The 27,256-nt window shown below is 40.4% G+C and overlaps 2 protein-coding genes and 1 long non-coding RNA gene across 3 annotated transcripts; 2 read left to right on the top strand and 1 right to left on the bottom strand.

Moving 5' to 3' along the window:
• Nucleotides 1-47: 47 nt before the first annotated feature.
• hspb11 (heat shock protein, alpha-crystallin-related, b11) lies at nt 48-8,773 on the top strand. The gene is made up of 6 exons (XM_088993692.1): nt 48-154; nt 269-375; nt 2,489-2,557; nt 2,639-2,682; nt 2,780-2,858; nt 7,676-8,773. The coding sequence occupies exons 1-6, from the start codon at nt 63-65 to the stop codon at nt 7,768-7,770; spliced, it is 486 nt and encodes a 161-aa protein (XP_088849818.1). The 5' UTR covers nt 48-62; the 3' UTR covers nt 7,771-8,773.
• Nucleotides 8,774-10,074: 1,301 nt separating this feature from the next.
• lzts1 (leucine zipper, putative tumor suppressor 1) lies at nt 10,075-22,150 on the bottom strand. The gene is made up of 8 exons (XM_088993688.1): nt 21,917-22,150; nt 21,725-21,844; nt 17,634-17,796; nt 17,159-17,544; nt 15,710-15,883; nt 15,492-15,623; nt 14,397-14,591; nt 10,075-10,831 (listed from the first exon to the last, which is right to left on the bottom strand). The coding sequence occupies exons 1-8, from the start codon at nt 22,148-22,150 to the stop codon at nt 10,322-10,324; spliced, it is 1,914 nt and encodes a 637-aa protein (XP_088849814.1). The 3' UTR covers nt 10,075-10,321.
• On the top strand, nt 12,543-22,234 carry LOC148898785 (uncharacterized). Its single transcript, XR_016114633.1, has 3 exons — nt 12,543-12,616; nt 21,887-22,020; nt 22,101-22,234. It is a non-coding gene; the product is annotated as an uncharacterized LOC148898785 (long non-coding RNA).
• The last annotated feature ends 5,022 nt before the right edge of the window (nt 22,235-27,256 follow it).

The raw sequence follows: 27,256 nt of genomic DNA, 5'->3' as shown, positions 1-27,256 counted from the left end.
GCGAAACTGCATAATAGGCTACGTTTTAGGTTATATTTTGACTTGTTTGTCATTCTGACGGCATGGGTGAGCCATCTATTTGTTCCCTGGGGGCGAAAGTTGTTCTGGCTGCTTCCAACGATGAGAACCACCCACCGGAAAATATTATTGACGGGTAAGGGTGAGTTTGTTTGTTTTTTTGTTATGACCGTACTATTTTGTAAATGGGTCGATTGCAGTATTTCGACTTTTAGCTGTGAGTAGTGTTTTTTTTTCATCTTTGAAACAGAAACCCCAATACGTTTTGGATGTCCACGGGAATGTTTCCACAGGAATTCATCATTCGTTTTGCAGAAATGACAAATGTTTCTTCAGTGACCATGGACAGCTATAACGGTGAGTTGAAAAAAAAATAAATTGAACATAATCGATAAGACCCACTTCACATTAATTTAATAATGTCATTTATATATAAAAATAAATAAATAACGGCGTCATTCAAATGTGAACATTGCTTTTGCAACAATTGCAATTGGGTGATTCCATCTGTTTAAAATTGCATTCACGGTTTAGTTTTTAAAGGACAACCGACGCCGTCGGATAAGTTGTCTCCATAATTTGTAAAGTCACTTCAAATTACTTTGACTGAGCGTATTTTACAAAGATTCCACCGCATATAGCTATATTTTACGTTTTAAGACTCGTGCTGAATATTCAGGAAGTCTTGTTTTCAAGTTGATGACGATGCCTGACGTCACTAAAGGAACACCCCTGACAGAGAAAGCGACACAGAATGCATTTTGGGTACTTTGTTTGGTCTGAAAACTTCATGTTGATCCGCGTTAATGGCGAAATTAGAAGTTGCACCAAGAGTACTATTTGATACTAGATTTGACACAAATCAGCCCATTTGCAATGGAGCTTGGGCGCCATCTTGTGCATTTTCTGGGACGCTACATTGAAGTCCTGACGGCTCGAATTGATATGGGAGGACTTCTTTAATCAATTGCAAACATTTATGCTTTCCTCTTCAGAACAATTTGAATCATATTCATAACTGGATGAGTAACAAGAAAGCATCTTCTCTGAATCTGAAGCCGTTGTTTTTATTCTAGAGCGAGGCAAGACGTCCTGGCATGACGTCACGAACAAGGGGGCGGGACCTTCTGAAACTCGGCATCTCCGAGGTCATTTTGAAGTAGTTTTGGGACACTTTAACTCATTTTGTTTGACTAAAAATATCAACCTGCGTGTTTTGGGTATTTTAGATGTTATAAAACGTTTTTCTGATGTCAGTTTGGAAACAAAAACATGATGTCCTTTAAAACTGCTATGTTGTTATTTCTCATTTTATTTATAATAATACTTAATAATAATACATTTCATTTATTAAGCACCTTTCAAAACTCTCAAGGTTTTATTGTTCTGTATAATCTTATTTTAATTTTAAAGTGCCATTGGGTGTTCTGAAAGGCGCTTGGAAATTAAATGTATTATTATTATCTCAAACTCATATCAAAATCGACATGTGAATTTGATTTAGATATGATGTCAGGAGAGTGATGTTATATGCATTCGCGTCATTCCAAGTCAAAATCAAGGTAGATTAATGCAGCATAAATAGTTATACAGTGAGACCTCAATTTACGAACTTAATTGGTTCCCAGACAGAGTGTGTAAGGCGAAAAGTGTGTATCTTGAAAAAAAAATTCCCATAGGAAACCATTAAAATGGGAGTCATCCGTTCCCGGGTTTCCATAAAATATGCTTTTCAACTAAATAAGCCTTAAAACTACACACAACATACCTTTTTCTATGTATAATAAATGTGCTATTGTATTGTAATGAAAGAAATACACTGAATTGTATCAGAAAGTCACTTTATTTACATTTGTGATGGTCATTTATGGCTTGATGGAATGGCGTTGGAGGTCGAAGGTCAAAGGGAATTGCTGTTTGGAAAGAGAGGCGCATTACATGAGGACTGTAATTAAAGAAATAAACTGTGCTGTAAAATAAAGTTTTATTTACCTTTTTGATGGTCGTTGATGGCTTATGGAAAGAGAGTCACCTTCCATAAGGACTGGTTGGTAACTTAACTTCTGGTGCTGTTCGGTCGTGTGCTTCCGCCGAAGATCACTCCGCCAGCCGTGGTGGGTGTGTATTATGAAAATAGTGCTTATTATAAGGTTTAATTTTCATAAATTTGACGTTTGTAAGACGAAAAGTTTGTAAGTTAAGGTGTTTGTAAGTTGAGGTCTCACTGTATTCTTTTCAAGGCTCCAGGTGTTCCTAAAAATGAGTTAAAATAGAGTTCTTCCATAATGATGCCCTCAGACAAAGCTTCAGAGATGAGTCACGCGTTGTTAAATGTTCTCCAAGGCTGTATCCTAAATCTAAACACAGCCATTGTTCATTTCATTTTAGTGAAATTTGCTGATGAGTTAATTAAATCTTCTGGACAGGCCTGATGACTCTTTCCCCCCCCCCCTCGCTTTGTTTGTTGCAGTCAAGCATATAAAAGTAGAAAAGAACACAACGGAAGAAGCCTCTCACTTTGAGTGTGTGGGTGAAAAAGGTAGGGATGAGGAATATTTGCATGTATTCGTCACTCACTTGCTTTACAAATTCCTCATTAACAGATTTTTTTTTTCTGTAGAATTGAAACTCACAGAGGGACAGCTTCAGACAAATTCTATTTCAGTAGGTTCAACATGATCAGATCAAAAAAAATAATTCACGAAATTAACTAAGGGGCAAATCGTAACTTGTTTTTCCTTACTTTGTGTTCATTTTCCAGCTCGACGGTGGCACTGTTACTCATCTTCGTTTTATCATCACTTCAGGATACGACCACTTTGTCGCCGTGCACAAAATAGGTGTAAATGTTAATTTGACGTAAAAGTCCACTGGCTCGTCACAAAATTCTCGTCCTGGGAGGCATTGTCATGGCTTCACCATTCAGCAGAACGCAAACTGGGTCAATAGCTATCTATTTGCTAACTATTAGCTAGCTAGCTAGCTTGCAATCTATTTGAGTTACTTCGGGGTTGAGTGAACACTGGCGCGTGTGGCTGCCGCTGCTCACCCACAAAAAAAAACTTATTCTGTGACTGTAAAGTGTCCTTGAGAGTTTTGAAAAGCGCATAGTAATGAAATGTATTATTATTATTATTATTATTATTATTATTATTATGCCGTTTGTTTTGTTTACACCATCTTAAGGGCTGTTCATTGTTTGGTCTGCCATTTTGTTTCACGTCTCAAGTACTAATAGCTATCTATTCGCTAGCTAATAGCTATCTATTGGCTGGATAATAGCTATCTATTTGCCCAACTAATAGATAGCTATTTTATAGATAGCTAATAGCTAGCAAATAGGTATGTAATAGTTAACGAATAGATAACTAATAGCTAGCGAATGGATAGCTAATATCTATTCGCTAGCTAATAGCTATCTATTCTCTAGCTCATAACTATCTATTCACTAGCTAATCGCTATCTATTCCCTGGCTAATAGCTATCTATTCGCTAAATTTTAGATATCTATTCGTTAGCTATTAGCTATCTATTTGCTAAATATTAGATATCTATTCGTTAGCTATTAGCTATCTATTCTCTAGCCATTAGTTATCTATTCGCTAGCTAGCTTGCTATCTATTTGAGTTACTTCGGGGTTGAGTGAACGCTAGCGCGTGTGGCTGCCGCTGCTCACCCACAGGAAAAAACTTATCCTGTGACTGTAAAGTGTCCTTGAGAGTTTTGAAAAGCGCATAGGAATGAAATGTATTGTACCTTGACTATTGATTATTATTATTTTTATTATTATTATTATTATTATTATTTAGACAAAGCAGTAGGAATTATGAACACTTTGTTAACGCAGTGTTAGCCCAAGACCTCCCAGGCAGAGAAAAGCTGACTAGAACACCTGAACTTCATATTGGGTCAATCACTGGCACTTTTAATGTGCTGATTCCTATCTTAACACAAGTTTGATAGCCATTGCTGTGTTTCTTTTTTAGGTTTAACATTTCATCTTTTTATCTCACAAAAAGCTGTTTTTTTTTTTTTCCTGTTGTTGTGAAGACATTTTATACCCGCTGCACATTCTGTTGGAATCTAGATTGAGACACATGAAACTCTTGCTCTTCCGCGCTGCTCTATAAATTATTTCTACCATGGCCTCATTTTGGTGTGAAAGCAACCATTTTTTATTGTTGTTCGATTTGGTGACACAAAATGTGAAAAAAGACAGCTAATTTGGATTTAACTCATTCACTTCCATTCACGAATTTATTTGGGAATTGAAAATATGACATAGAGCGCTATCTGACTCTCCGTGTCTTGTGTTGTTATTTAGTTTATTTTGTGTTTTTTTTTTACTTCAAGATGCCTTTCCAGCAGCTCCTGTATTTTGTTTTTCTACTTCTTTCTTTCCTTTCCTCTTCCTGTCATAACTTTGCTGCTGTGAAATGTAAATTTCTCCACTGTGCGACGACTAAAGGTACATCCAATCTAATAAATTTCTGAATTAGTTCGGGTTTTGTTTTTTTTCTTGTTTGGGTGCCGATAAAGCGCTTGCCATGGCCTCTGGCAATGTTTTTTTACCTTCCACAAGGGGCAGCATTTCTCTTTTTTCCATGTTAGCGCTTTGTTCCAGCTTCAGCTGTTATTAAAGCGCTATATAAACCAATATGTAAGTATTGCATTGTATTTTGGACAGCTCATTTCAAGCTCATATAACTCCAAACCCATATAATTTAGGAATTAACTATTTTTATTTATTTAAATTTTTAATTAAATGTTTATGTAGTCCTAAAACTCAATATTCTGTGGATCCTGGAATTCGACTGACAATGACAATGGCCATAGAGTTATAGAGTTAATGGGAAGAATCTGTTTAAATGTCTTAATTGGCATGTTGGCATCCAATATGTTTATTTGATGTATATGACTTCCGGGTAGAGTGAACGCTGGCGCCAGTGGCTGCCGCTGCTCATCTGCACAAAAAAATCCAGTGACTGTAAAGTGTCCTTGAGAGTTTTGAAAGGCGCTTAGGAATTAAATGTATTATTAATAGTATTATTATTATAATGGATTTGGTGTGCATGGATCAGTCGCTGGAAAAGGTGGTGGGCAGGGTGTGGAGGGTCCACTAGGGTTTTCTGTGACCTTGTCTTGGTTCTTGTAGTGTGTTAAGTCTTCAAGAGTGGTTAGGTGGTGCCAATGATTTTTTTTTTCCCGCTGTCGTAACTGTCCGTAGAAGTCGGATTTTACTAATATTTTACTGAAGAGGTTCCCGGTTTGAATCTTCATTCTATGCATTGCTTCGTTCGGTGTTTTTTTTAATTTTTTTTTAGAACGTGCCCGGTCCATATTATTACTTAGTTCAACCCAAGTTAATTAAAGATACAGATTCACAGAAGAGCCCTTTCGCCGCGTTTTCATCTGTTTCTGCTAATTTGGCAGCGCTTCAGAAAAAAAGCTGGCGTGGGTGGAATGGCACCAATACAAAGGGCATTTCTTTCTCGCTCAGAGAGAGATACAGTTAATTAACTAATTTTCAGATGAAGGCGAGGGGAGGCTTGAATTGGCATCTGGACAGGCTTTCTCCCATGCATCGATATTGACAGCCCAATAGAAAAGGGAATTGCTGGGGAGAGGTGGGGTGGGGGGTGTAGGTTCACGGGTGCGGCAATCGGAGGCTAGTGGGCTCCAGATGGTTTCCCAGCCAAGCAGTAAGTCTCCAAAGACTCCAACCCTATTCGCTTTAGCTCACGCGAGCATGTGCACAAGCACACTGGCTACTCCCATCCTCCACACAGCCACATTAAACTTTGCCCCAATCCCCCCCACCCACTCCTCCCCACCGCCATGTCATCTTATCAGGTTGAGCAGGGCGCTCGGGGACCCTCTGGGACTCCCTCCCCAATTACTTTACCGACTGCAGAGGAGGTCGGGGATTTGCCGAGGCGGTGCTGTAGCGTGGCTCTTTGAATAAACCAATAAAAGTATAAAACACCGGGCTCAATAACAAGCCCCCTGATATTTAAAGAGCAACTAATTGCTCATGGGTATGATTGCGATATAGCACATTTGAGTGATGTGGGTGTAATGAGTAATTAGGTCATGGCAGTGACGATTACACCCTTATTGACTCATTCATTATTTACCTAGATGGCTTATTTACAGTAGCAAGAGGGCTTTTGGTCATCAATCAGCATATTCCACGTGAATATAGTGCAGTAAATACATACCTGCCAACTACAGTGACACCTCGGCTTACGAACGCTATAGCTAACGAACTTTTTGCCTTGCGAACATTAAATTCGCGACAATATAATCTTGGCATAGGAAGAGGACACAAAAGAAAATTACGGTCGAGCAGAAGAAGGAGATTACCAAAAAACACGACCGAAGTGTGCGTTTATGTGATTTAGCGTTCCAGTACCAGTATGCTAAATCGACCATTGCTACGTGTGGCTAAGGGTGTTTCTGTGTTGTCTAAGCAACGGTCTCAGGTAATAGAAGAGGTTGAAAAACTTCTGTTGATCTGGATTAACGAAAAGCAGCTAGGAGGGGACAGTGTGAGTGAGGGTATTATCACCGAGAAAGCACGGCAACTTCACTCGGATATCATCAAGAGGCAAATACATCAACGACCATCACAAAGGTTAATGAAACAACTTTATTATATAGTACAGTTTATTTCTTTACTTACAATGGAATAGCACATTTATTATACATAAAATAAGGTATATTTTGTGTAGTACTAAGGCTTATTTAGGAGAAATTTTGTTTTATGGGGACCTGGAAATGGATTATTCTAATTTTTAATGGTTTCCTATGGAAAATTAATGTTTGGAAGACACACTTTTTGCCTTATATACACTTTCTGGGAACCGATTAAGTTCGTAAACTGAGGTATCACTGTACTCCGGTTTTGCCGTAAAAAATACGGTTTTCATTATCCCATTCTGGGTTACGGGTTCATAATGAAAATTAAGGTTTCCAATAAAAACAAAAAATTCAAAATCGTAAGTACTGTACTCAACGTTAATTCAATTCAAAACACGAGAATAGGCGATCGCCACAGTGCTAGCCGTTAGCTTATTTAGATGAATTGCGCATGCGCATGGTACGGGGCTTTCCTGGAATCATGAGTGACAGCTCATTCCCGGAATCGAGACTCAAGAGTTAGCGTCGTTTTTAGCATTGTCGTGTAATGGTATCGGCCAGAGAAAAGTCAACAAAAAGTGTGGAAAGTCCAAGAAAACTACAGTCGCTTCGTGAGGAATACTCCCAAGCATTTCCAGGAGTTAGACTTCGCTTAAGAAAAGGTGAAAATGACACGAATTTGAGTTTCATACCTATCAACCTTGGCTAATAGCTGCCCGTTTAAATGATTACAATTCTCGTATAAAAGTTGTAGTACGCCGTACATTATTTGAAGCGATAAAAACACGCTAACAAGCGGAAAAGCTGTTTACTGCAGTAACTTGGACCCCGGCGTATTACTAGGCTTTTCTGCTTTTAGAAGTCGGCAGGTATGTAAATACGGTGTGCAGATGCGACGACGCCCCTAATGAATTCAGACACCCCCCACCCTCTCGGCCCCTTTTTTATCCTTGACTGTGGACCGATGAGGAGAATCACAGCAGGATATGAGAGTGTCATTATCATGTTACTGCAGGGCAGGCTTCAGTTATCGGCCGGCGTCTTCTCGGGGGCTTTCTTAACGGCCGTCCAATGACACGGAGATGCCCGCTGGAGCGCAAGTCATTATAGGACAAAGCATTACTACCGGGGCTGATCCTGCCATGGGGGCGATTTGGAGGGAGGGGGGGTGCAAAAGCAGTGGAAAACAATGAATGAAAGTCTTACAGACTTGTGGAGTGTTATTCTTTGCCGATGGGGAGATGCTTGGGTGATATTTTCAGCATGCGCTCAAATCACCAACGATGTTTATTTTAAGGGACAACCGACGCCTCCGGACAAGTTGTGTCCATAATTTGTCAAATCACTTCAAATGACTTCTACTGAGCATATTTTACAAAGATTCCACGGCATATAGCTATATTTTACGTTTTAAGACTCATGCTGAATATTCAGGAAGTCTTGTTTTTGAGTTGATGACGATTCCTGACGTCACGTCACTGAAGGAACCCCCCTGATCGAGAAAGCGACACATAATGCATTTTGGGTACTTTGTTTGGTCTGAAAACTTTGTTGATCCGTGTTGATGGCGAAATTAGAAGGAAAAAATAAATAACGCGATGGTGAATCGTTGTGTGTTGCACCAAGACTACTATTTGATACTAGTTGCCACAAATTTCCAGCAGACAAATCAGCCCATTTCCAACGGAGCTAGGGCGCCATGATGTCCATTTTCTCGGCGCTACATTGGAGTCCTCAAAATGAGACGAAGGACTTCTTTAGTCGATTGCAAACATGTATGCTTTCCTCTTCAGAACTATTTGAATCATATTCATAACTGGATGAGTAACAAGAAAGCATCTTCTCTGAATGTGAAGCCATTGTTTTGATTCTCGAGCAAGGCAAGACGTCCTGCCGTGATGTCACAACAAGGAGGCGGGACGGACGTTCTGAAACTGAAACTTTCTGACATCATTTTGAAGTAGTTTTGGGACACTTTAAGTCATTGTTAGTGGTGTTTTGCATTTGATTAAAAATATCAGCTTGCATGTTTTGGGTATTTTAAATGCGATCAAATGTTTTTTTTATGTCAGTTAGGAATCAAAAAATGGCGTCGGTTGTCCTTTAACTTACTCACTGTCAGACACACACACACACACACACACACACACACACACACACACACACACACACACACACACACACACACACACACACACACACACACACACACACACACACACACACACACACACACACACACACACACATACACACACCCTTAGTTGGATTTTAAGAATGAGATTGTTTTCCCCCTTGTCCAATCATCCCCTTCTCTAAGTGAGCTGATTACACCAAAATCAGACATAAAATCTAATTAAATCCCGTTGCCAGTATGTGGCTCTTTTGTTCTTGGCATGCATGGAGTATTACTCATAACTTGATAAGGACACATCACAATCAACATCTGTTTAAACAGAGCAGAGGGTGATGGGTCTTTCCTGACGGGAACACATAATCATGATACATGTTTGAAAATCAAACATAAGTGTATATGTGTGTGTGCGTGTGTGTTATGCTTAACTCATCCACTGCCATTCACGAATGTATTCGGTAATTGGAAATATGATGTAGAGAGCCATTCCTGAATTTGTTCAGGTTTTTTTTCATGCTCAGGTGCCGATAAAGCGCTGGCCATGGCCTCTGGCAATGTTTTTTATTTTCCGCAATGGGGTAGCATTTCCATGTTAGTGCTAAAGCGCTATATAAACCAATATGTACATGTTTATGTATTGTTTATTGCATTGTTTTGTACAGCTACCCTCATTTCAAGCTCATATAACTCCAGAACTATATAATTTTGATTTTTTTAGAAAAAAACTTTTTTTCTGATGAAACAAGAGAGTCTCGGGTTTCTTACGCTGCATTGAATGTTTATGTAGTCCTAAAACTCAATATTCTGTGGGTCCTGGAATTTGACTGACAATGACAAAAACCCTGGCACTGGAGAGGAGACATTTTTGCACATCGTCTGGTAATCAGAATGTATTGACTTAGTGACCTTGAGAATTTTGAAAGGCACTTATAATTGAAATGTATTATTATTATTATTATTATTATTATTATTATTATTATTATTATTATTATCAAACCTCTAAAGATGGAGGACACTGATTTGCAGTGGCGACCCTCTTGAAGGGAAAAGCCGAAAGGAAAAGATTATTATTATTATTATTATTATTATTATTATTATTATTATTATTATTATTATTATTATTAATGAAAACTGAGTATTGTATGGTATATTTTATTCACAAGTAAAATAAAAAATGCATTATTAATATGTCTTAAAAGCTATATTTTATGCAATTTTTATATTCTTAGTTATTTTTCAACTCCCATAATAATTTGCATTGCAATCATAATTGAGTCAACTGAACATTATTTTAATCATGAAAGATCCTGGAAAGTACAAAAAAATAGCATTAAAAAATCATGTAAATTAATCAATAAATTAATATCATGCACAACAAAATGATATAATTTATAATTATATTTTGATTGGTTTAATTAAATGTCACAAAAAAAATGTTAAGCGCTACAGTAGTAATCATTAGCAATAGCGATGACCTCCAGTGTCTGCTGTGAAAGCTTTAGTGTTAAAAAAAGTGGCAACAGGAAGTCATATCTCAGTGGCGATGACATCATCATAGGTCTGCAACCCTGAACTGTACTTGCGATCCAGGGCCAGCCCCGCCCGAGCCTCCAGTTCAGCATTCAGTTCCTTCATAAGTCGCTCCAGGTCCTGGTTCTTCTTATGCACCTGCAGGTAGTTGATCTGGAGCTGCTTCTGGTACTTGATCACCTTGTCCTTCTCCTTGTTCCACGTGCTCCTCTCCTGGTTGAAAGTGATTGCCAGTCTTTTCTGAGCTGCTTTCTCCTCATCGAGCTGCCGTTTTAGTCTCTCCACTTGTTTGTGGAGGAGTTCTGTGGACTCATGTTCCTCTTTTTGCTGGTGGACGGTGGAGACTTGCTCTGCGGGTTGTTTTTGGCTGCATGGCTCAGGGGATGATGTGCGCTTATGCGACTTCTGGTCTTTGGACTTTTCGTCCAAGTCTTGCTCCAGTTTGTCCATTTTTTCTCTCAGCAGATCAGCTTCATTTTTCTTGCGCTGAAGTTTATTTTGGCACACCTAAATTGTGAAAGAAGAGAGTTTGAGTGTTTTGAATCATCATTTCCCATTGGAATGAATACAAATGTGAATAATCCGTTCCATTTTTTTCCGAAAACATCCACAGAATTTATCTTAAATTCAGATAATGAAAATCTCCATTCCCAATGTAATTCCGGTTTTATTAAATATTTATTTGCAGGTACCTTTTAAAACAATTCTGTTAGATTTTTCTTTTAAAGCAACGTTTGCTGTGTTTTGATCATGTTTTTTTCCCCCCGAGACGCTGGAGTTTATTTTGGCCCACCTAAATTGGGAAAGAAGAGACTATGAGTATTTTGAATCATCATTCCCTATTGAAATGAATACAAATGTTAGTGGTCCGTTCCATTTTTTTCCGAAAACATCAACCAAATTCATCATTCTTAAATTCAGATGATGAAAATTTCCATTCCCAATATAATTCAGGTTGTTTTAAATGTTTAGTTGCATGTCCTTTTTATAAAATTTAGTTAGATGTTTTTCATTAAAGCAAAGTTTGCTGGGTTTTGGTTGTGTTTTTTTTCCCCAAGGCAGCGGAGTTCACTTTGGCATACCTACATTGGGAAAGAAGAGAGTTTGAGTGTTTTGAATCATCATTTCCCATTGGAATGAATACAAATGTGAATAATCCGTTCCATTTTTTTCCGAAAACATCCACAGAATTTATCTTAAATTCAGATAATGAAAATCTCCATTCCCAATGTAATTCCGGTTTTATTAAATATTTATTTGCAGGTACCTTTTAAAACAATTCTGTTAGATTTTTCTTTTAAAGCAACGTTTGCTGTGTTTTGATCATGTTTTTTTTCCCCCCGAGACGCTGGAGTTTATTTTGGCCCACCTAAATTGGGAAAGAAGAGACTATGAGTATTTTGAATCATCATTCCCTATTGAAATGAATACAAATGTTAGTGGTCCGTTCCATTTTTTTCCGAAAACATCAACCAAATTCATCATTCTTAAATTCAGATGATGAAAATTTCCATTCCCAATGTAATTCAGGTTGTTTTAAATGTTTAGTTGCATGTCCTTTTTATAAAATTTAGTTAGATGTTTTTCATTAAAGCAAAGTTTGCTGGGTTTTGGTTGTGTTTTTTTCCCCAAGGCAGCGGAGTTCACTTTGGCATACCTACATTGGGAAAGAAGAGAGTTTTAGTGTTTTGAATCATCATTTCCCATTGGAATGAATACAAATGTGAATAATCCGTTCCATTTTTTTCCGAAAACATCCACAGAATTTATCTTAAATTCAGATAATGAAAATCTCCATTCCCAATGTAATTCCGGTTTTATTAAATATTTATTTGCAGGTACCTTTTAAAACAATTCTGTTAGATTTTTCTTTTAAAGCAACGTTTGCTGTGTTTTGATCGTGTTTTTTTCCCCCCGAGACGCTGGAGTTTATTTTGGCCCACCTAAATTGGGAAAGAAGAGACTATGAGTATTTTGAATCATCATTCCCGATTGAAATGAATACAAATGTTAGTGGTCCGTTCCATTTTTTTCCGAAAACATCAACCAAATTTATCTTAAATTCAGATGATGAAAATTTCCATTCCCAATGTAATTCAGGTTGTTTTAAATGTTTAGTTGCATGTCCTTTTTATAAAATTTAGTTAGATGTTTTTCATTAAAGCAAAGTTTGCTGGGTTTTGGTTGTGTTTTTTTTCCCCAAGGCAGCGGAGTTCACTTTGGCATACCTACATTGGGAAAGAAGAGACTGAGTATGTGTAATCATCATTCCCCATTGAAATGAATACAAATGTGAGTAATCCGTTCCATTTTCTCTGAAAACATCCACCAAATTTATCTTAAATTCAAATGATGAATATTTCCATTCCCAATATAATTATGGTTGTTTTAAATTTTTATTTGCAGGTGCTTTTTTTGTAATTCAATTACATTCAGTTAGTTTTTTTTACACAACATTTACTGGGTTTTGATCGCGGTTCTTTCTCAAGGCGCTGGAGTTCATTTTGGCACACCTAAGTTGGGAAAGAAAATAGTTTGAATATTTTGAATCATCATTCCCCATTGGAATGAATACAAATGTAAGTAATCCGTTCCATTTTTTCCGAAAACATCCACAGAATTTATCTTAAATTCAAATAATGAAAATTTCCATTCCCAATGTAATTCAGGTTGTTTTAAATTTTTAGTTGGATGTCCTTTTTTTTATTTAGTTACATTTTTTTTCTTTAAAGCAAAATTTGCTAGGTTTTGGTTGTGTTTTTGGAATCATCATTCCCCATTGAAATGAATACAAATGTGAGTAATCTGTTCCATTTTCTCTGAAAATATACACCAAAATATTATCTTAAATTCAAAATCCAAAATAATTAAGGTTGTTTTAAATATTTATTTGCAGGTACTTTTTTTAATTCAGTTAGATTTTTTTAAAAAGCAAAATTTGCAGGGTTTTGATCGTGGTTCTTTCTCAAGGCACTGGAGTTCATTGTAGCACACCTAAATTGGGAAAGTAGAGTTTGAGTATTTTGAATCATCATTCCGCATTGGAATAAATACAAATGTGATTAATCCGTTCCGTTTTCCACAAAAACATTCACGAAATTCATCTTAAATTCACATGATGAAAATTTCAATTCCCAAATGTAATTCAGGTTGTTCTATTTTTTTATTTGCATGTACTTTTTTTTAAAATTCAGTTAGATTTTTTTTAAAGCAAAATGTGCTGGGTTTTCATCGTGGTTCTTTCTCACGGCGCTGAGTTCATTTTGGCACACCTAAATTGGAAGTTTGGAGTTTAAATATTTTGAATCATCATTCCCCATTGGAATGAATACAAATGTGAGTAATCGGTTCCATTTTCCACGAAAACATCCACGAAATTCATTATAAATTCAGATGATGAAAATATGAGTGCTGTATAGTGCCACTTAGCAGTTTTTTTGACAACGATACTAGTGCAGCGTGTTCTACCGGAAACAAATTCCTTGTGTGTCCTACATACTTGGCAATAAAGATGATTCTGATTCTGATTCTGATATCCATTCCCAATGTCATTCATATTGTTTTACATTTTGAGTTGCATGTCTTTTTTTCATTCAGTTTGATTTCTTTTTATTGCAAAATTTGCTGGGTTTTTATCATATTTTTTCCGAGGGTTTATTTTATTTTATTCGTTAATTATTCCCCCCCCCCCCCACATTATCAGCTTATTTTATTAAAAATACGCCCAAAACATGTCAATCAAAACTGGGAATTTGCAGCTTTATTGAGCACCAGTGCACAAAGTTGTCTACTTGTGCTGCAGCGAAATAATTTCCCTGAAACTCTGATGACAAGAACAAAAAAAAAACGGTCTTTCACTTCATCTGAGTGCTCTTGTTTTTGAAAAGTGTCTATTGCCGATGTCCCTGATTATTATGACCAGAGAGCCTGCTTGAATACACTTTAACTTCAAGTGGACCTACATTTAAGCAACTCGACATTCTTACTTTTATCCAAAATTGTAATAAGTCAGTCCTTATCCTCCATTTCACCTTGAACCGGTGCATGTAAAGACATTCCGAAAGAACCTAACCTTCACCTGGGGAATGCGGGAGCGTAGCTTGTCGCCGCCGTCTTTGTTCTCTTTCTCGAGCATCTCCGCCTTGGCTGTGATTTCCTTCAGCTGTGCCCTGAGGGCGACTATTTCATTGAGCTTGTGGCTGACGTCCTCCTGGCTGTCTCGCAGCTGCTGCTTCAGGAGGAAGATCTCGCCCGCTTTCTGACACACCTTTATCGGGACATGAAAAAAAAATCACAGTGTCGTCGTCTATTGTGTGCCTTGTAACCTTGAATATTTTAGAGTCAAATTTTGTCATCTTTGTAGACCGAGATACATATTTCTCACCACTTGCTGGCGTTTTGGTATTTTTCTAGTCATGAAATACACATTTTACCAGTAGCGGGCCGTGCATTTCATACCTAGGCCTTCAATAGTGCAATGTCGGAATCAATCCCCTTTATCCTTAAAGGACAAGCGACACTATTTTTTGCTTCCTAACTGACATCAGAAAAACGTTTTATAGCATCTAAAATACCCAAAACACACAGGCTGATATTTTGAGTCAAATGCAGAACACCAATAAAAATAAAAGTGTCCCAAAAACTGCCACAAAATGAGCTCGAAAACTGGGCAGATTCAGAAAATCCCGCCCCCTTGTTCGTGACGTCACTATTTGTCACACACTCCCTTGCTCCAGAATCACAACAATGGCTTCAGAGTTCGGATTCAGAGAAGATTCTTTCTTGTTACTCATCCAGTTATGAATATGATTCAAACAGTTCTGAAGAGGAAAGCATAAATGTTTGCAATCGATTAAAGAAGTCCTTCCGTATCAACTCGAGCCTTCTGGACTCCAATGTTGGCTAGCTAGCCAATAGCTATCCAAAAGTTAGCCAATAGCTAGCCAATAGCCAATAGCTAGCTAATAGCTAGCCAATAGCTAGCCAATATCTAGCTAATAGCTAGCCAATAGTTAGCCAATAGCTAGCTAATAGATAGCCAATAGCTTGCTAATAGCTAGCTAATAGCTAGCCAATAGCTATTATAACAATTCAACAACAGCAATGTGTCAAATTCATCCGATGTGTTCCCTTCGACCTGGAAAAAAAAGGCGCAATCATGCGTCACCTCCCACTGAGTTTCCTCGAGCGCCGGAGCGAGATGCGTGTTCTCTTCCTCGTAGGCTGTCAGTCTTCGCTCAATGAGATCCCTCTCTCGGGTTAGCGTGGCGAGATCCTCCTTGAGTTTCTCATTTTCTGCCTGTGCGGGATGCAAAAGCTCATCACGAGGGGGGAACAATTTCGCCCGCCGTGTTACTCGTTAGCGAAGAGTTGAGGTGTTCTGACCTGGAGTTGGCTGACCTGCAGCTGCAGAGCTTGGCGATTGTCGGCGGCCATCTGCGATGCTTGTTGCAACGACGCGGAGCACCGGGGGTTTAATTCTTGCATTTCGTCAGCGCAATACTTTAGTGTTTCCTCGAAGAACTTGCAGGAGGCCGCTTCTTTCACTTCGTAGCTCACCTGTTGTCGATTTGGGAGAAATCTCAGCAAATATGTTGATAGTGATACGAAATCAGTCGATTGGAGAAATGATTATGAGGTTTAACCAGCTTTGGGTAATATGGTAGAAGTAAATTTCTCTCTCTCTCTCTCTCTCTCTCTCTCTCTCTCTCTCTCTCTCTCTCTCTCTCTCTCTCTCTCTCTCTCTCTCTCTCTCTCTCTCTCTCTCTCTCTCTCTCTCTCTCTCTCTCTCTCTCTCTCTCTCTCTCTCTCTCTCTCTCTCTTTCTGCCTCTGTCTTTCAGTCTCTCGTCTCTCTTTCTCTGTCTCTCTCTCTCTCTCTTTCTGCCTCTGTCTTTCAGTCTCTCGTCTCTCTTTCTCTGTCTCTCTCTCAGTCTCTCTGTCTGTCTGTCTCTCTGTCTGTCTGTCTGTCTGCCTCTCCCTCTCTGTCTTTCTCTCTCTCGCTCTTTCTGTCTCTGTCTTTCAGTCTCCCTCTCTTTCTCTGTCTCTCTCACTCTCTGTCTCTCTCTCTGTCTGTGTCTGTCTCTCTCTCTGTGTCTCTCTCTCTGTACTCTGTCTCTCTGCCTCTCTCTGTCTCTCTCTGTCTCTCTCTGTCCCTCTGTCTCTCTCTGTCTCTCTCTCTCTCTCTGTGTCTCTGTCTCTTTCTCTCTCTGTCTTTCTCTCTCTCTGTCTCTCTCTTTCTGTCTCTGTCTTTCGGTCTCTCTCTTTCTCTGTCTCTCTCTTAGTCTCTCTGTCTCTTTCTCTCACTCTGTCTCTTTCTCTCCATCTCTGTCTCTCTGTCTCTCTCTCTGTCTCGCGGTACTCTGTCTCTCTGCCTCCCCCTGTCTCTCTGTCTCACTCTGTCCCTCTCTCTCTCTCTCTCTCTCTCTCTCTCTCTCTCTCTCTCTCTCTCTCTCTCTCTCTCTCTCTCTCTCTGTCTGTCTGTCTGTCTGTCTGTCTGTCTGTCTGTCTCTCTCTCTCTCTCTCTCTCTCTCTCTCTCTCTCTCTCTCTCTCTCTCTCTCTCTCTCTCTCTCTCTCTCTCTCTCTCTCTCTCTCTCTCTCTCTCGCTACCTATCTATCTAGCTATCTACCTAGCGACCTATCTATTGCGCTATCTCTCTTTCTCACTCCCTTTTACAATTTGGTTTTATTATTTTTTGAGCCCCAACATTAGGTAGAGAGAAGTTTCAGAGGAAAAACTGTATTGGCAGTTGACATTATAGCGACAGATGAAAATGAAAAGACTTAGATGGAAAAGATTGAACTCAATGAGGTGCCACAAGAGCCAAATTCTGACCTTTAACTCTTGCAGTTCATTCTCTCTCTCCAGTAGTCTTTGTTCCAACGTTTCAATTAGTGACTCATCAGTCGTCAAGGGGGAGCGACTCCCTCCCGTCGTTTCCGAGAGACGTTTCGGACGATCCGAAGATAGCGGGGAGCCGCCGTCGCTTTGAGCCTTTGATGACAACCCCCCCGGGCTCAAACGAGCCTTGTAGCCAACATCTCGACTACCGCTGTTCACCCAGGGGGACAAATTGGGCTGACCTCCCTTGAGGAGGCAGTTGACGGGAGCACTGCTCCCGTCGCTGTGACCGACGGGGGCCGTGGATGCACTTAGGCTGTCGCTGGTGCTGTGGGTGGGGAGGCTCGACATGGAATTGCGACCGGAGTCTGACAGATTCCCTGAAAGGAGAGTTAGGGATTCATATGAGTGCTTGTTTGGCATTTCATCTCCATCATAACGTTTTGATCGATGTCGTTTGGATAAACACCAGAGGACATGTCTTGCTTGTGTCGGATGTCGGGACTCTTTGATTTGTCGATTTGGCTCAGGATGCGGTCCAGGCTGTTGCGCTGTGCTTCTGGAGAGGAGACACTCCTGGGAATGAAAGGCTTGTATGCAGCCGATCGGACCAGCGACTTTTCAGCGGTGGTCTACAAGAGTGAAATGACATTGTCAGAAATGCCATTCCCGCCTCCTGCACTTTTTTTTCTTCTTCATAGTCACTCACTCCTTTCATCCGATGGCCTTACAAAATGCACATCCCATGGCCGACAGAGACCAGGATGCAAAAGTCCCAGCAGCTAACTTTGGCCAGATTCGGGCTCAACACCCATCCATCCATTCATACATCCATTCATCCATCCATCCATCAACCACCCACCATCCATTCATCCATCAACTACCCATCCACCATCCACTTGTCCATCCATCCATCCATCCATCCATCCATCCATCCATCCATCCATCCATCCATCCATCCATCCATCTATCCATCCATCCATCCATCCATCCATCCATCCATCCATCCGTCCATCCATCCATCCATCCATCCATCCATCCACTCTTCCATCCATTGATCCACCCATTCATCTATCCATCCATCCATCCACCAATTCATCCACCCATCCACTCGTCCATCCACCCACCCATCCATTCATCCATCCATCCACTCGTCCATCCATTCATCCATACATCCACCCACCCATCCATTCATCCATCCATCCACTCATCCATCCACTTATCCATCCACCCATCCATCCACTCATCCATCCATCAACCTCCCACCCATCCATCCACCCATCCATCCATCAACCACCCTTCCATCCACCCATCTATTCATCCATCCATCCACTCATCCATCTACTCATCCATCCAACCTCCCTCCATCCATTCAACCATTCGCCCATCAACCACCCATCCATCTATCTATCCATCCACCCACTCGTCCATCTACTCATCCATCCATCAACCACCCACTCGTCCATCTACTCATCCATCAATTGTCCCTCCTCCATCCATCCATCCATCCATCCATCCATCCATCCATCCACCCACCCACTAATCCATCCACTCATCCATCCATCATCTCTCCATTCATCCAGTCATCAACCGCCCATCCATCCATCCACTCATCCATCCATCATCCCTCCATTCATCCATCCATCAACCACCCCTTCATCCATCCATTCATTCATCCGTTCATTTATCCATCCATCCATTCAACCAACCAACTAACCGACCAACCCACCATCCATCCATCCATCCATCCATTCATCCATCCATCCATCCATCCATCCATCCAATCAGATTTTTTTGTATTTTTGCAGACTTGTGCAAGCCGGTGCAGCAGTCCATTAGAAAAAAAATAATGTTTGCAAAATTGTGAGCACGAACGCAGCCAGCTTGATTCACAGCCAGATAAAACAGCCCCTCCACAATCCCTTCAAGTATCACAAGCATGAAGAGCACAAGTAGTCCTTGACCCTGACATGCTAGATTTGAGCCCCGCGCCAGGTCAAACCACGCAAAGTAGGTACAACCTAAATGCCGCAGCCTCTCTCCATCTCTATTGTTCCAAAAAGACACAAGTGGAACATTATAGTAGCTCCCTTCCTTCTTTTACCCTGACCCCCACCTCCCCCTTCATTCTGTATACCACACCACCCACCCCTCATATACTGCCAACAGGAAGATGAATCGCCCTTTACTGGGTTGTTAATAATACTGTGGTAAAGATGGAACGCCTGTGAGCTCAGCATTCCTCCTCACCGACTACATGACTGGGATATGGGCTGGGAGGGCAGAGTGGGGGGTTAATGATTTGAAAAAATAACCCCCTCTTCTCCTTATCTACCAAGTTCAATTGGATGCTGATCTATCTCCCATTTCCTGTGCCTCACAATTTTGGCCTGGGATCCCCGAGGCTTCCAATGCTTTTCTAGAAAGGTCATTTTCACTTCCTTATGGCTCAAATCACCCCCCGCCCCCCTCCTCCCACACCATCCCTGAGTCGATCAAGGTTATTCATTTGGAAAAGGGGCTAATTATGAAAATGACGAAGGTTCACTCAAGTGACAACTGTCCGCTACCTGCTGTGAGACCTCTAGCTTTTAAAAACGTTGCACTCCTGAAGTCTTTGACTCATTAATGGAGCATAATGGAGTGCTGGGAAGTCGGATCCGGGGGCCAAAACGACTTCCTGTCAATTGTACAATACACGTGAATTTCTTCTACCCACTGCTGTCGAACCATTGGCTATGTACTAAATGTAAAATTATAATAGCCAAGCACTTAGTATATAATGTCATTATGATTACTTTTTTTGGTGTGTCAAACTCAATTTTATCACGAGACTTATTATCGTTATGGCTTCCCTTGTGCCGTTATGACCGTGAATTTTTTTTTTTAAGTAGAAGTCTTTCATTCCTTTCATCACTTTGCTGCTGTGAAATGTACATTTCTCCACTGCGAAACTAATAAAGGCATATCCAATCCAAGTCAAGAATCCCGATTTGTACGTAAGCATTGGATTGGATTGGATTTGCCTTTATTAGTCTCGCAGTGGAGAAATTTACATACGTCTGATGATAACAATCGACTGATGATAACAATCATTCGAACAAATGTAAGACTTCAATGTTTCATATGTCATGAAACAATGATACGTGGATTGCAGTGGCGGGCCGTGCATGTCATTCCTCGGCCTTCAGTAATTCTATGTCTGAATCAATCCACTAGAGGGTGCCGTTGGACAGGAAATAACTTGTGACTTGAAGAACCTTAACTCATTCACTGCCATTCCTGAATTTATTTGTGAATGGAAAATATGACATCGGAGCGCCATTCTCGAATTTGTTCAGTTTTGGTATTTCTTGCTTGTCCAGCGCTTTACCGGCACCCCGTAAAGCGCTGGACAGACCTCTAGCATTTTCCCCCTTCCACAAGGGATGTTAATGCTTTATTCCAGCTTCAGCTGATGTTAAAGTGCTACCAATATGTATGTATTGCATTGTATTCATGACAGCCATCCTCATTTCAAGCTTATATAACTCCAGACCCATATATATATATATATATATATATATATATATATATATATATATATATATATATATATATATATATATATATATATATATATAATTAACTTCTTTTCTGATGAAAGAAGAGAGTCTGAAGTTTCTTACGCTGCATTCAATGTTTATGTAGTCCTAAAACTCAATATCAGAATCAGAAAGCCTTTAATCATCCCACAATGGGGAAATTTGTTCTCTATTGTATATCTATGTTCTGTGGTTCCTGGAATGTGAGTGAAAATGACAAAAACCATGGCACTAGAGTGGACATATTTTTCCACTGGTCTGGCAGTGAGTGACAAGAAATACTGGCATTAAACTGTTTGAATTTTTACTATGAACAAGTGGATTCATGATAACCCCATGGAATTGCAATATTATTTGCTATTTTTAATGATGTCCATTTTTCTTGAAAAGTCCATCTTTAAAATGGTTTGAACAGTATTTCTACAACCAAATCAATTTCTTCGCCTCCTTCAGCCATTGCGGGTTGACAAAACTGCCATGAAATCAACACAACAACATATTTGCTTCTGCAGCTCGCAACAGATACAGTGTGCTTGCTCTGGCCAGTATGCGCTTATCATACTATGATAGATATGACATAGTTTGCAAAAACCGGCGTTTCCAGAGCCTTCCAGCAAGCATTGTGTTGCCAACTCAAAGTCTGATTAGTTAAAACAACAGTTTCATCGCCATTGATTTTTATGCTGGAGTGCAGGGTCTGCAGAACTGATTGAGACGGTGTATAGGCAGATCTCTTACCCTGGTAACAAATAATGTCTGAAATGTGATTGGCTAAATGCTTAAATATGAAAACACACATCTGGAAGAAGCACAACAGGGGAAAAGCAATGAAAAGAAGCTGAAAGACGACTTGGAATTATTTAATAATAATTCATGGACAGAATATAAGTACATTAGTATGTGATTCGGCGCAGAAAAGGCCTTACACGCCCTGATGGCCCACCAATTGGTGGATTGACATTAACATCATTCTTACCCCATCAGTTCCCGACATGAGTTTGGGTCGCTGGTCAGATTTCTCCTGTCCGTTCCATCCACTGACGTAGTCTTCTTTTGAGCCTCTGTGGTGCGCTGCCCTCGGTTTGTTATGACTCACCTGATGTCAAACACATTCATTTTTCTCGTCTTTACCCGACAGGAGATCACGTCAAAAAGCACACGAGCTCACCTTGATGTAAAAAAAATCCTCGCTTCGTCCCGACCGGGAGTGCGAGAGGCCTTTGGGGAGATGGACGGGCGAAGAAGAGGAGGCCTGAGTGAAGCCACACTTGAGTAGGTTATCAAGACTGCAGCCGCCATTGCGTCGAGGTTGATTTGTTCTGTTTTTCAACCTCAACTCTGACGCCTTGCAGTGTTGACTGTTGAGTTCATCGTTGGTAATGACGCTGCTGACGCTTCCCATGTTCCCGCCGGGCAACTAAAGGGGGTTTGACTCAGCTCATGACCCTTCCAGAGAAGTTCATCTGCAACATAGCACGATTAAGTTAAATCAGAATCTTCTTTATTGGCCAGAATCAGAATCAGAAAGCCTTTAATAGTCCCACAATGGGGAAATTTGCAAAATATGGATGTAGAAGACATAAGGAATTTATCTCCGGGAGAACATGCTGCACTAGTATCATCATTAAAAAATTGCAATGAGGCACTGATACAGGGTTACTGTTTAGAGAGTGATAGAGATTAGACAGAATAATAAATTATCATATTTAAAAGTTTCATGCTGTTATATGCTTAGTCCACATGTGTGACTCGAATACACAATTGAAGCACAGACAACCTGGGGTCAATTTGAGGTCAACAGACACAGCAAGTTAAACTGTCATCTTCATCGAAGAGATCTGGCCTTGGACAGAATTTAGGACTTGTGAAACTCCTTTATCACCGGAGCAATTTACGACTTGAAACTTCTTCACAGGAAGAGCTCATTAGCCAGGTTACAAATTTATCAGTTCATGGAAAAGACAATGTTTTATTGCTTACAGCTGTTCGTGCTTAGAACTTCAAGAGGTGTGGTATTCTAATCAAGAACACTATGTTTTCCTAATGTATCACTATAATTTGCATATACTCTCAATGAATAGCTTGGCAGAGGGCTGGAGAATTCAGACGTCTGTCATGAATGACTGTGTCTCCTGCCGGCAGTAAAAGACAATATTTCTGGGTTCGAGTCTTTGTCCACAGTGTCCGATCGAACATCTCTGACAACTATACAGTTATATTAGGGTTACTGTTTAGGGAGTTAATGGCGATGGGGAAAGAAGATGTTTAAATGTCTAATGGATTCAGTGCGCATGGAGCAGTAGCTGGAAAAGGTGGTGGGCAGGGTGCGGAGGGTCCAGCAGGTTTTTTGTTCCGCACCCTCGTTTCCTCAAGAGTGGGTATGGCGATGCCAATGATTTTTTTTCACGCCATCCTAACTGTCCATTGAAGTCGGATTTTGTCCATTTGTCCACAAGTTAAGAAGATGGAAGCTACTCTTTTTCCCTCTCTCATAAAATTCATGCCGGCACTGGTTGAAAGCAATTTTAACGGTTGCTTATTGAAACTTCATTGCTTCCCCTTCGTTGAAGAGGGCGACACCTGGAGCAGGTGTGCTTTCATTTGCAAAGTAAACACAGTGGAATAAAAAAAGCCTGTGTTGGCTCTGTGCCCGGCATTGTGTGTTTCGATTTATGGCTTAACCGTTGGATTGTACTCAAAAGGCCTTTGTGCCCTACTTTTAAACAAATTGGGATATTGACTGGCCACAAATATTTGATTCATACCTCGCCCTCATTTGACTGAAAAAACATGCATGTATTCTTCATGTTTACCCCCCCCCCCCCCCCCCCCCCCCCGCCAAATAATTCCACATCGACGCGAGTGATTCTGTCCATCCACGGAAAAAGACAATGAGGCCCCAGATGCAATGTGACATGATCTGCCCCACGGTGGAGACTGGTGTGCTATCACGCTCAGAGGCACCCCCCACCCCCTCCCACCAGCTGGTCCTCAACCCCTTACCCCCTTATAATAACCGCAGCAAACAAAGACCTGGACTATCGTGGAGTTAATCACATCACATCGGGCTTAAAAGGGTCATTTAGCCGCAATGAGGTACACCTTTGGTGGTATGGCTGTGATTTCATGAGAGGTCAAAGGTCATTGTAAAGATAATAGTTTTAAATTCATACGTCTGTGTAAGCTCAGTCGTACAGGAGTGGTCCATCGATGAAAAGATTTCTTCAGCCGTCATCTGTACTTTTTTGAAGGTGTCGGGCATTTCGCTCCTCATCCAAAAAGCTTCGTCAGCGAACTAAAATTTTGCTGGTAGCTCTGGCCCGCTATGTATATATCCCACATGTCCAGAGGCGATACATAATACACTCATTATTTTTATTTATGTGATATCATGGTGGACTGCACGGTGGTCCAGTAGTTAGCATATGTGTGTGGAACTGTTAGTCGCAGCTTGGAATTGAAGCGGATTTACATCGGACAGGAAAGCCAATCTCGTTTTCGTTAATGGATGATACACCTTCGTGTTTACTTTGAAAGCTTAGCTCGTAGCAGGCGTGTACACATACTCTGGCAACCCTTCACTGGCTCCCTATACATTTTAGCGTTTTCGAGTCGACTTTCTCATGAGCACCTTGAAGCGGTAATTTATGTCTGTCACATTTCGGCGCGATTACTGTAATGCGCTTTGTCAGACAATCCTCCTTGAAGCGTCTCCAGTTGTTCCAGAATGCTGTTGCTCGCCTCTTGACTGGTACTCGTAAGAGGGAGCATATACAGTAACTCCTACTCTGGCTCCCTATACATTTTAGAGTTCTTTTCAAGATCTTATTTGTTTTAAAATATTTAAATGGCCTCAGTCCTCCGTACCTTTTCTGTTGCTCCTCCCACTCTCTGGAATGACCTGCCATTGAGCATCCCCTCATTGCCCATCTTTAACACTTACCTAAAAACTCACTTGTACTCTTTAGTATTTGACTCAGGATGATTCATACATGACCTTAGTTTTACTCCATGGTTCATGGTCCTTCCTACTATCTTTGTGACTGCTTTATTTCCTGTATATGATAGTTGTTTTTTTTCCAGCTTCAGCTGTTGTTAAAGCGCTATATAAACCAATATGTATTGTATTTCATCATACCGTCTCTGAATCGAAGCAAAAAGGCCACTTTGATCCTCTGCTCTTTCATCTATAATAGCTTCAAACAACAAAGAGGGTGCAGGAAAAAAAGTGTTTAAGATTGAATAACTCTCTGTGTCTTTATGTTGTCATATTGTTTTGACTTTAAGGTGACTCCTAATACTTTATTGTATTTCTTACTTTCATAACTTTGCTGCTGTGAATTTGGGAATTTCTCCATTGTGAGAATTTAGGGTTTCTTATCTTATCTCGACATGTAAAAATAAATCTACTACAAATCATCATTATTGCTGTGAAATGTCAATCAACTGTTTTTTTTCAGTCTCCCATGAAAACATCTCTCGTATTCACAAATCACAGATTTAGTCCAGGTGTACCCAATCTTGCGACCCATCGGCAGTGTCATTTGATTTTCTTGTTTTGATTACAAGAATAAAAGAATAAACAGCGGTGCAAACGCTGATCAATTTTCATCATCTGAGAAAACAATAAGCAAGACACGACATCACGCCGAAATGCAATGAGAAGCAAGATAAAGAGGGCGGAGGACACGGCAGAGAAACCTTTTACACACACAAAAAAAAAGTCATTCAAAGGAAACAAAAGTCTGATCGCCGTCAAAATAAAAGAAAACAAATCCAGTATCTCATTATCTAATCCATGAAACAGGCAGATATTACACGCAAGCCAAACAAATGCTGTTAACTTTTCATCTGCAAAAGCCACAAACAGTCATCGCCCCCATTGTGCTACTCCGGCTTTCACTATCACGCTCACAGCCCTCGCACACATACAGAGTGAAAGAAACAGCTTTTTTTTTTTACTTACTAAGCATCCACCTCTAAACAGGCCTCCCACGGGTGATCCGTCCAGTTCTGCACACATGCACAGACCCGTATCATAACACCCAAAAACCGCTACTTGGCTAACGGAGTCCAATGATGTGCAGTTGAGGGGTGGGGTTGGCTTTGCATTATAACTGACATGTAAATGGCATTTTTTTGTGTGTGCGTGTGTTTGTGGTTTTTTTTTGGAACCTCCCTCTTTACACCCCCTCCCCTTCCTACCGCACCACCGCTCCCTGGGGGGAGTAAGTGTACAACATGTGCACCCTCAGAAGCGACGTGTGCCGCTCAAGTGATTAACTCGAGGCTTTCACAAAAGATCCGCCCGTATACTCCCGCCTTCTCTCCCACCCGCTGTCACCCGGACACCTCCTGCTCCCGGATCGGCCTTGTATATGCTAACCGCCCCTCCCTCGGTCCCATCGGGCCGCACTACGCCCCGCACCCACACTAAGCAAACAAGCTAAAAGACGAAAAAAAAAGCTGTTAGCTTCTTTGTGTCTTGAAGTGTGCCGCTCTTTGTGTTCTACTCCTGTTGATATATTCAACCCAAAAGGACCCAAGACCATATTTGAGTGTGAAATAAAGGACTCAACCTTACAATGGAGAAGGAGCTGGAGAGCCTCACTTTTTATTGTGATTTGCCATCTTGGCGCCACACGGATTCAAATGGAACGTTTCAGGGAGTGTCCCGCGGGATGATATGTGAGACACCCCCCTGCCCCCCAAAAAACAACAAAGAATTGAAGATACAGTAATACCTTGGCTTACGAACTTAATTGGTTCCCAGACAGAGTGTGTAAGGCGAAAAGTGTGTATCCCAAAAATAAATTTCCCACGGGAAACCATTAAAATGAGAATAATCCGTTCCCAGGTCCCCATAAAACATAATTTTCTAATTTTCTAAGCCTTAAAACTACACAAAATATACCTTATTTTATGTATAATAAATGTGCTATGGTATTGTAATTAAAGAAATAAACTGTACTGTATAATAAAGTTGCTTTGGATTAGATTGGATTGGATTGGATTTGCCTTTATTAGTCTCGCAGTGGAGAAATTTACATTTACTTTATTGACCTTTGTGATGGTCGTTTGATGCTTGGTGGACGCTTGATGGAATGGAGTGGCCGGTTTAATCAGCATTAAACACTTTATGTGGAACGTAACCTTCTTCTTTCACCATCTTGAGGAATGATCCCTTCTAGATGCTTTCTCTGTGATAATTTTACCTTGTTCATCATCAATTGTGTTCTGTTTAGCGGGGTTGATAGCTTTTTGCATCAAGTGTACAGATGGCTTGTGTGGGTTGTGTGCTAGCTACGTAGCTGTTCCCTGACTAAGAAAGATATGTTTTGTGGGTGTCAACATAGCTAGCTAGCTAGCTAGCTACAAAACTTAGCTGTTCCTTGACTAAGAAAAAATGTGTTTTGTGGATGTCAACATAGCTCGCTACTTAGCTACAGAACTTAGCTGGTCCCTGACTAAGAAAGATGCGTTTTGTGAGTGTCAACATAGCTAGCTA

The sequence above is a fragment of the Hippocampus bargibanti genome, linkage group LG04 (assembly GCF_051943395.1).
Source record: "Hippocampus bargibanti isolate YZ-2025 linkage group LG04, ASM5194339v1, whole genome shotgun sequence".
Classification (NCBI taxonomy): Eukaryota; Metazoa; Chordata; class Actinopteri; order Syngnathiformes; family Syngnathidae; genus Hippocampus; species Hippocampus bargibanti.
The sequence above is the reverse complement of the archived record's forward strand: the minus strand, read 5'-3'. Positions and strand labels throughout refer to the sequence as shown.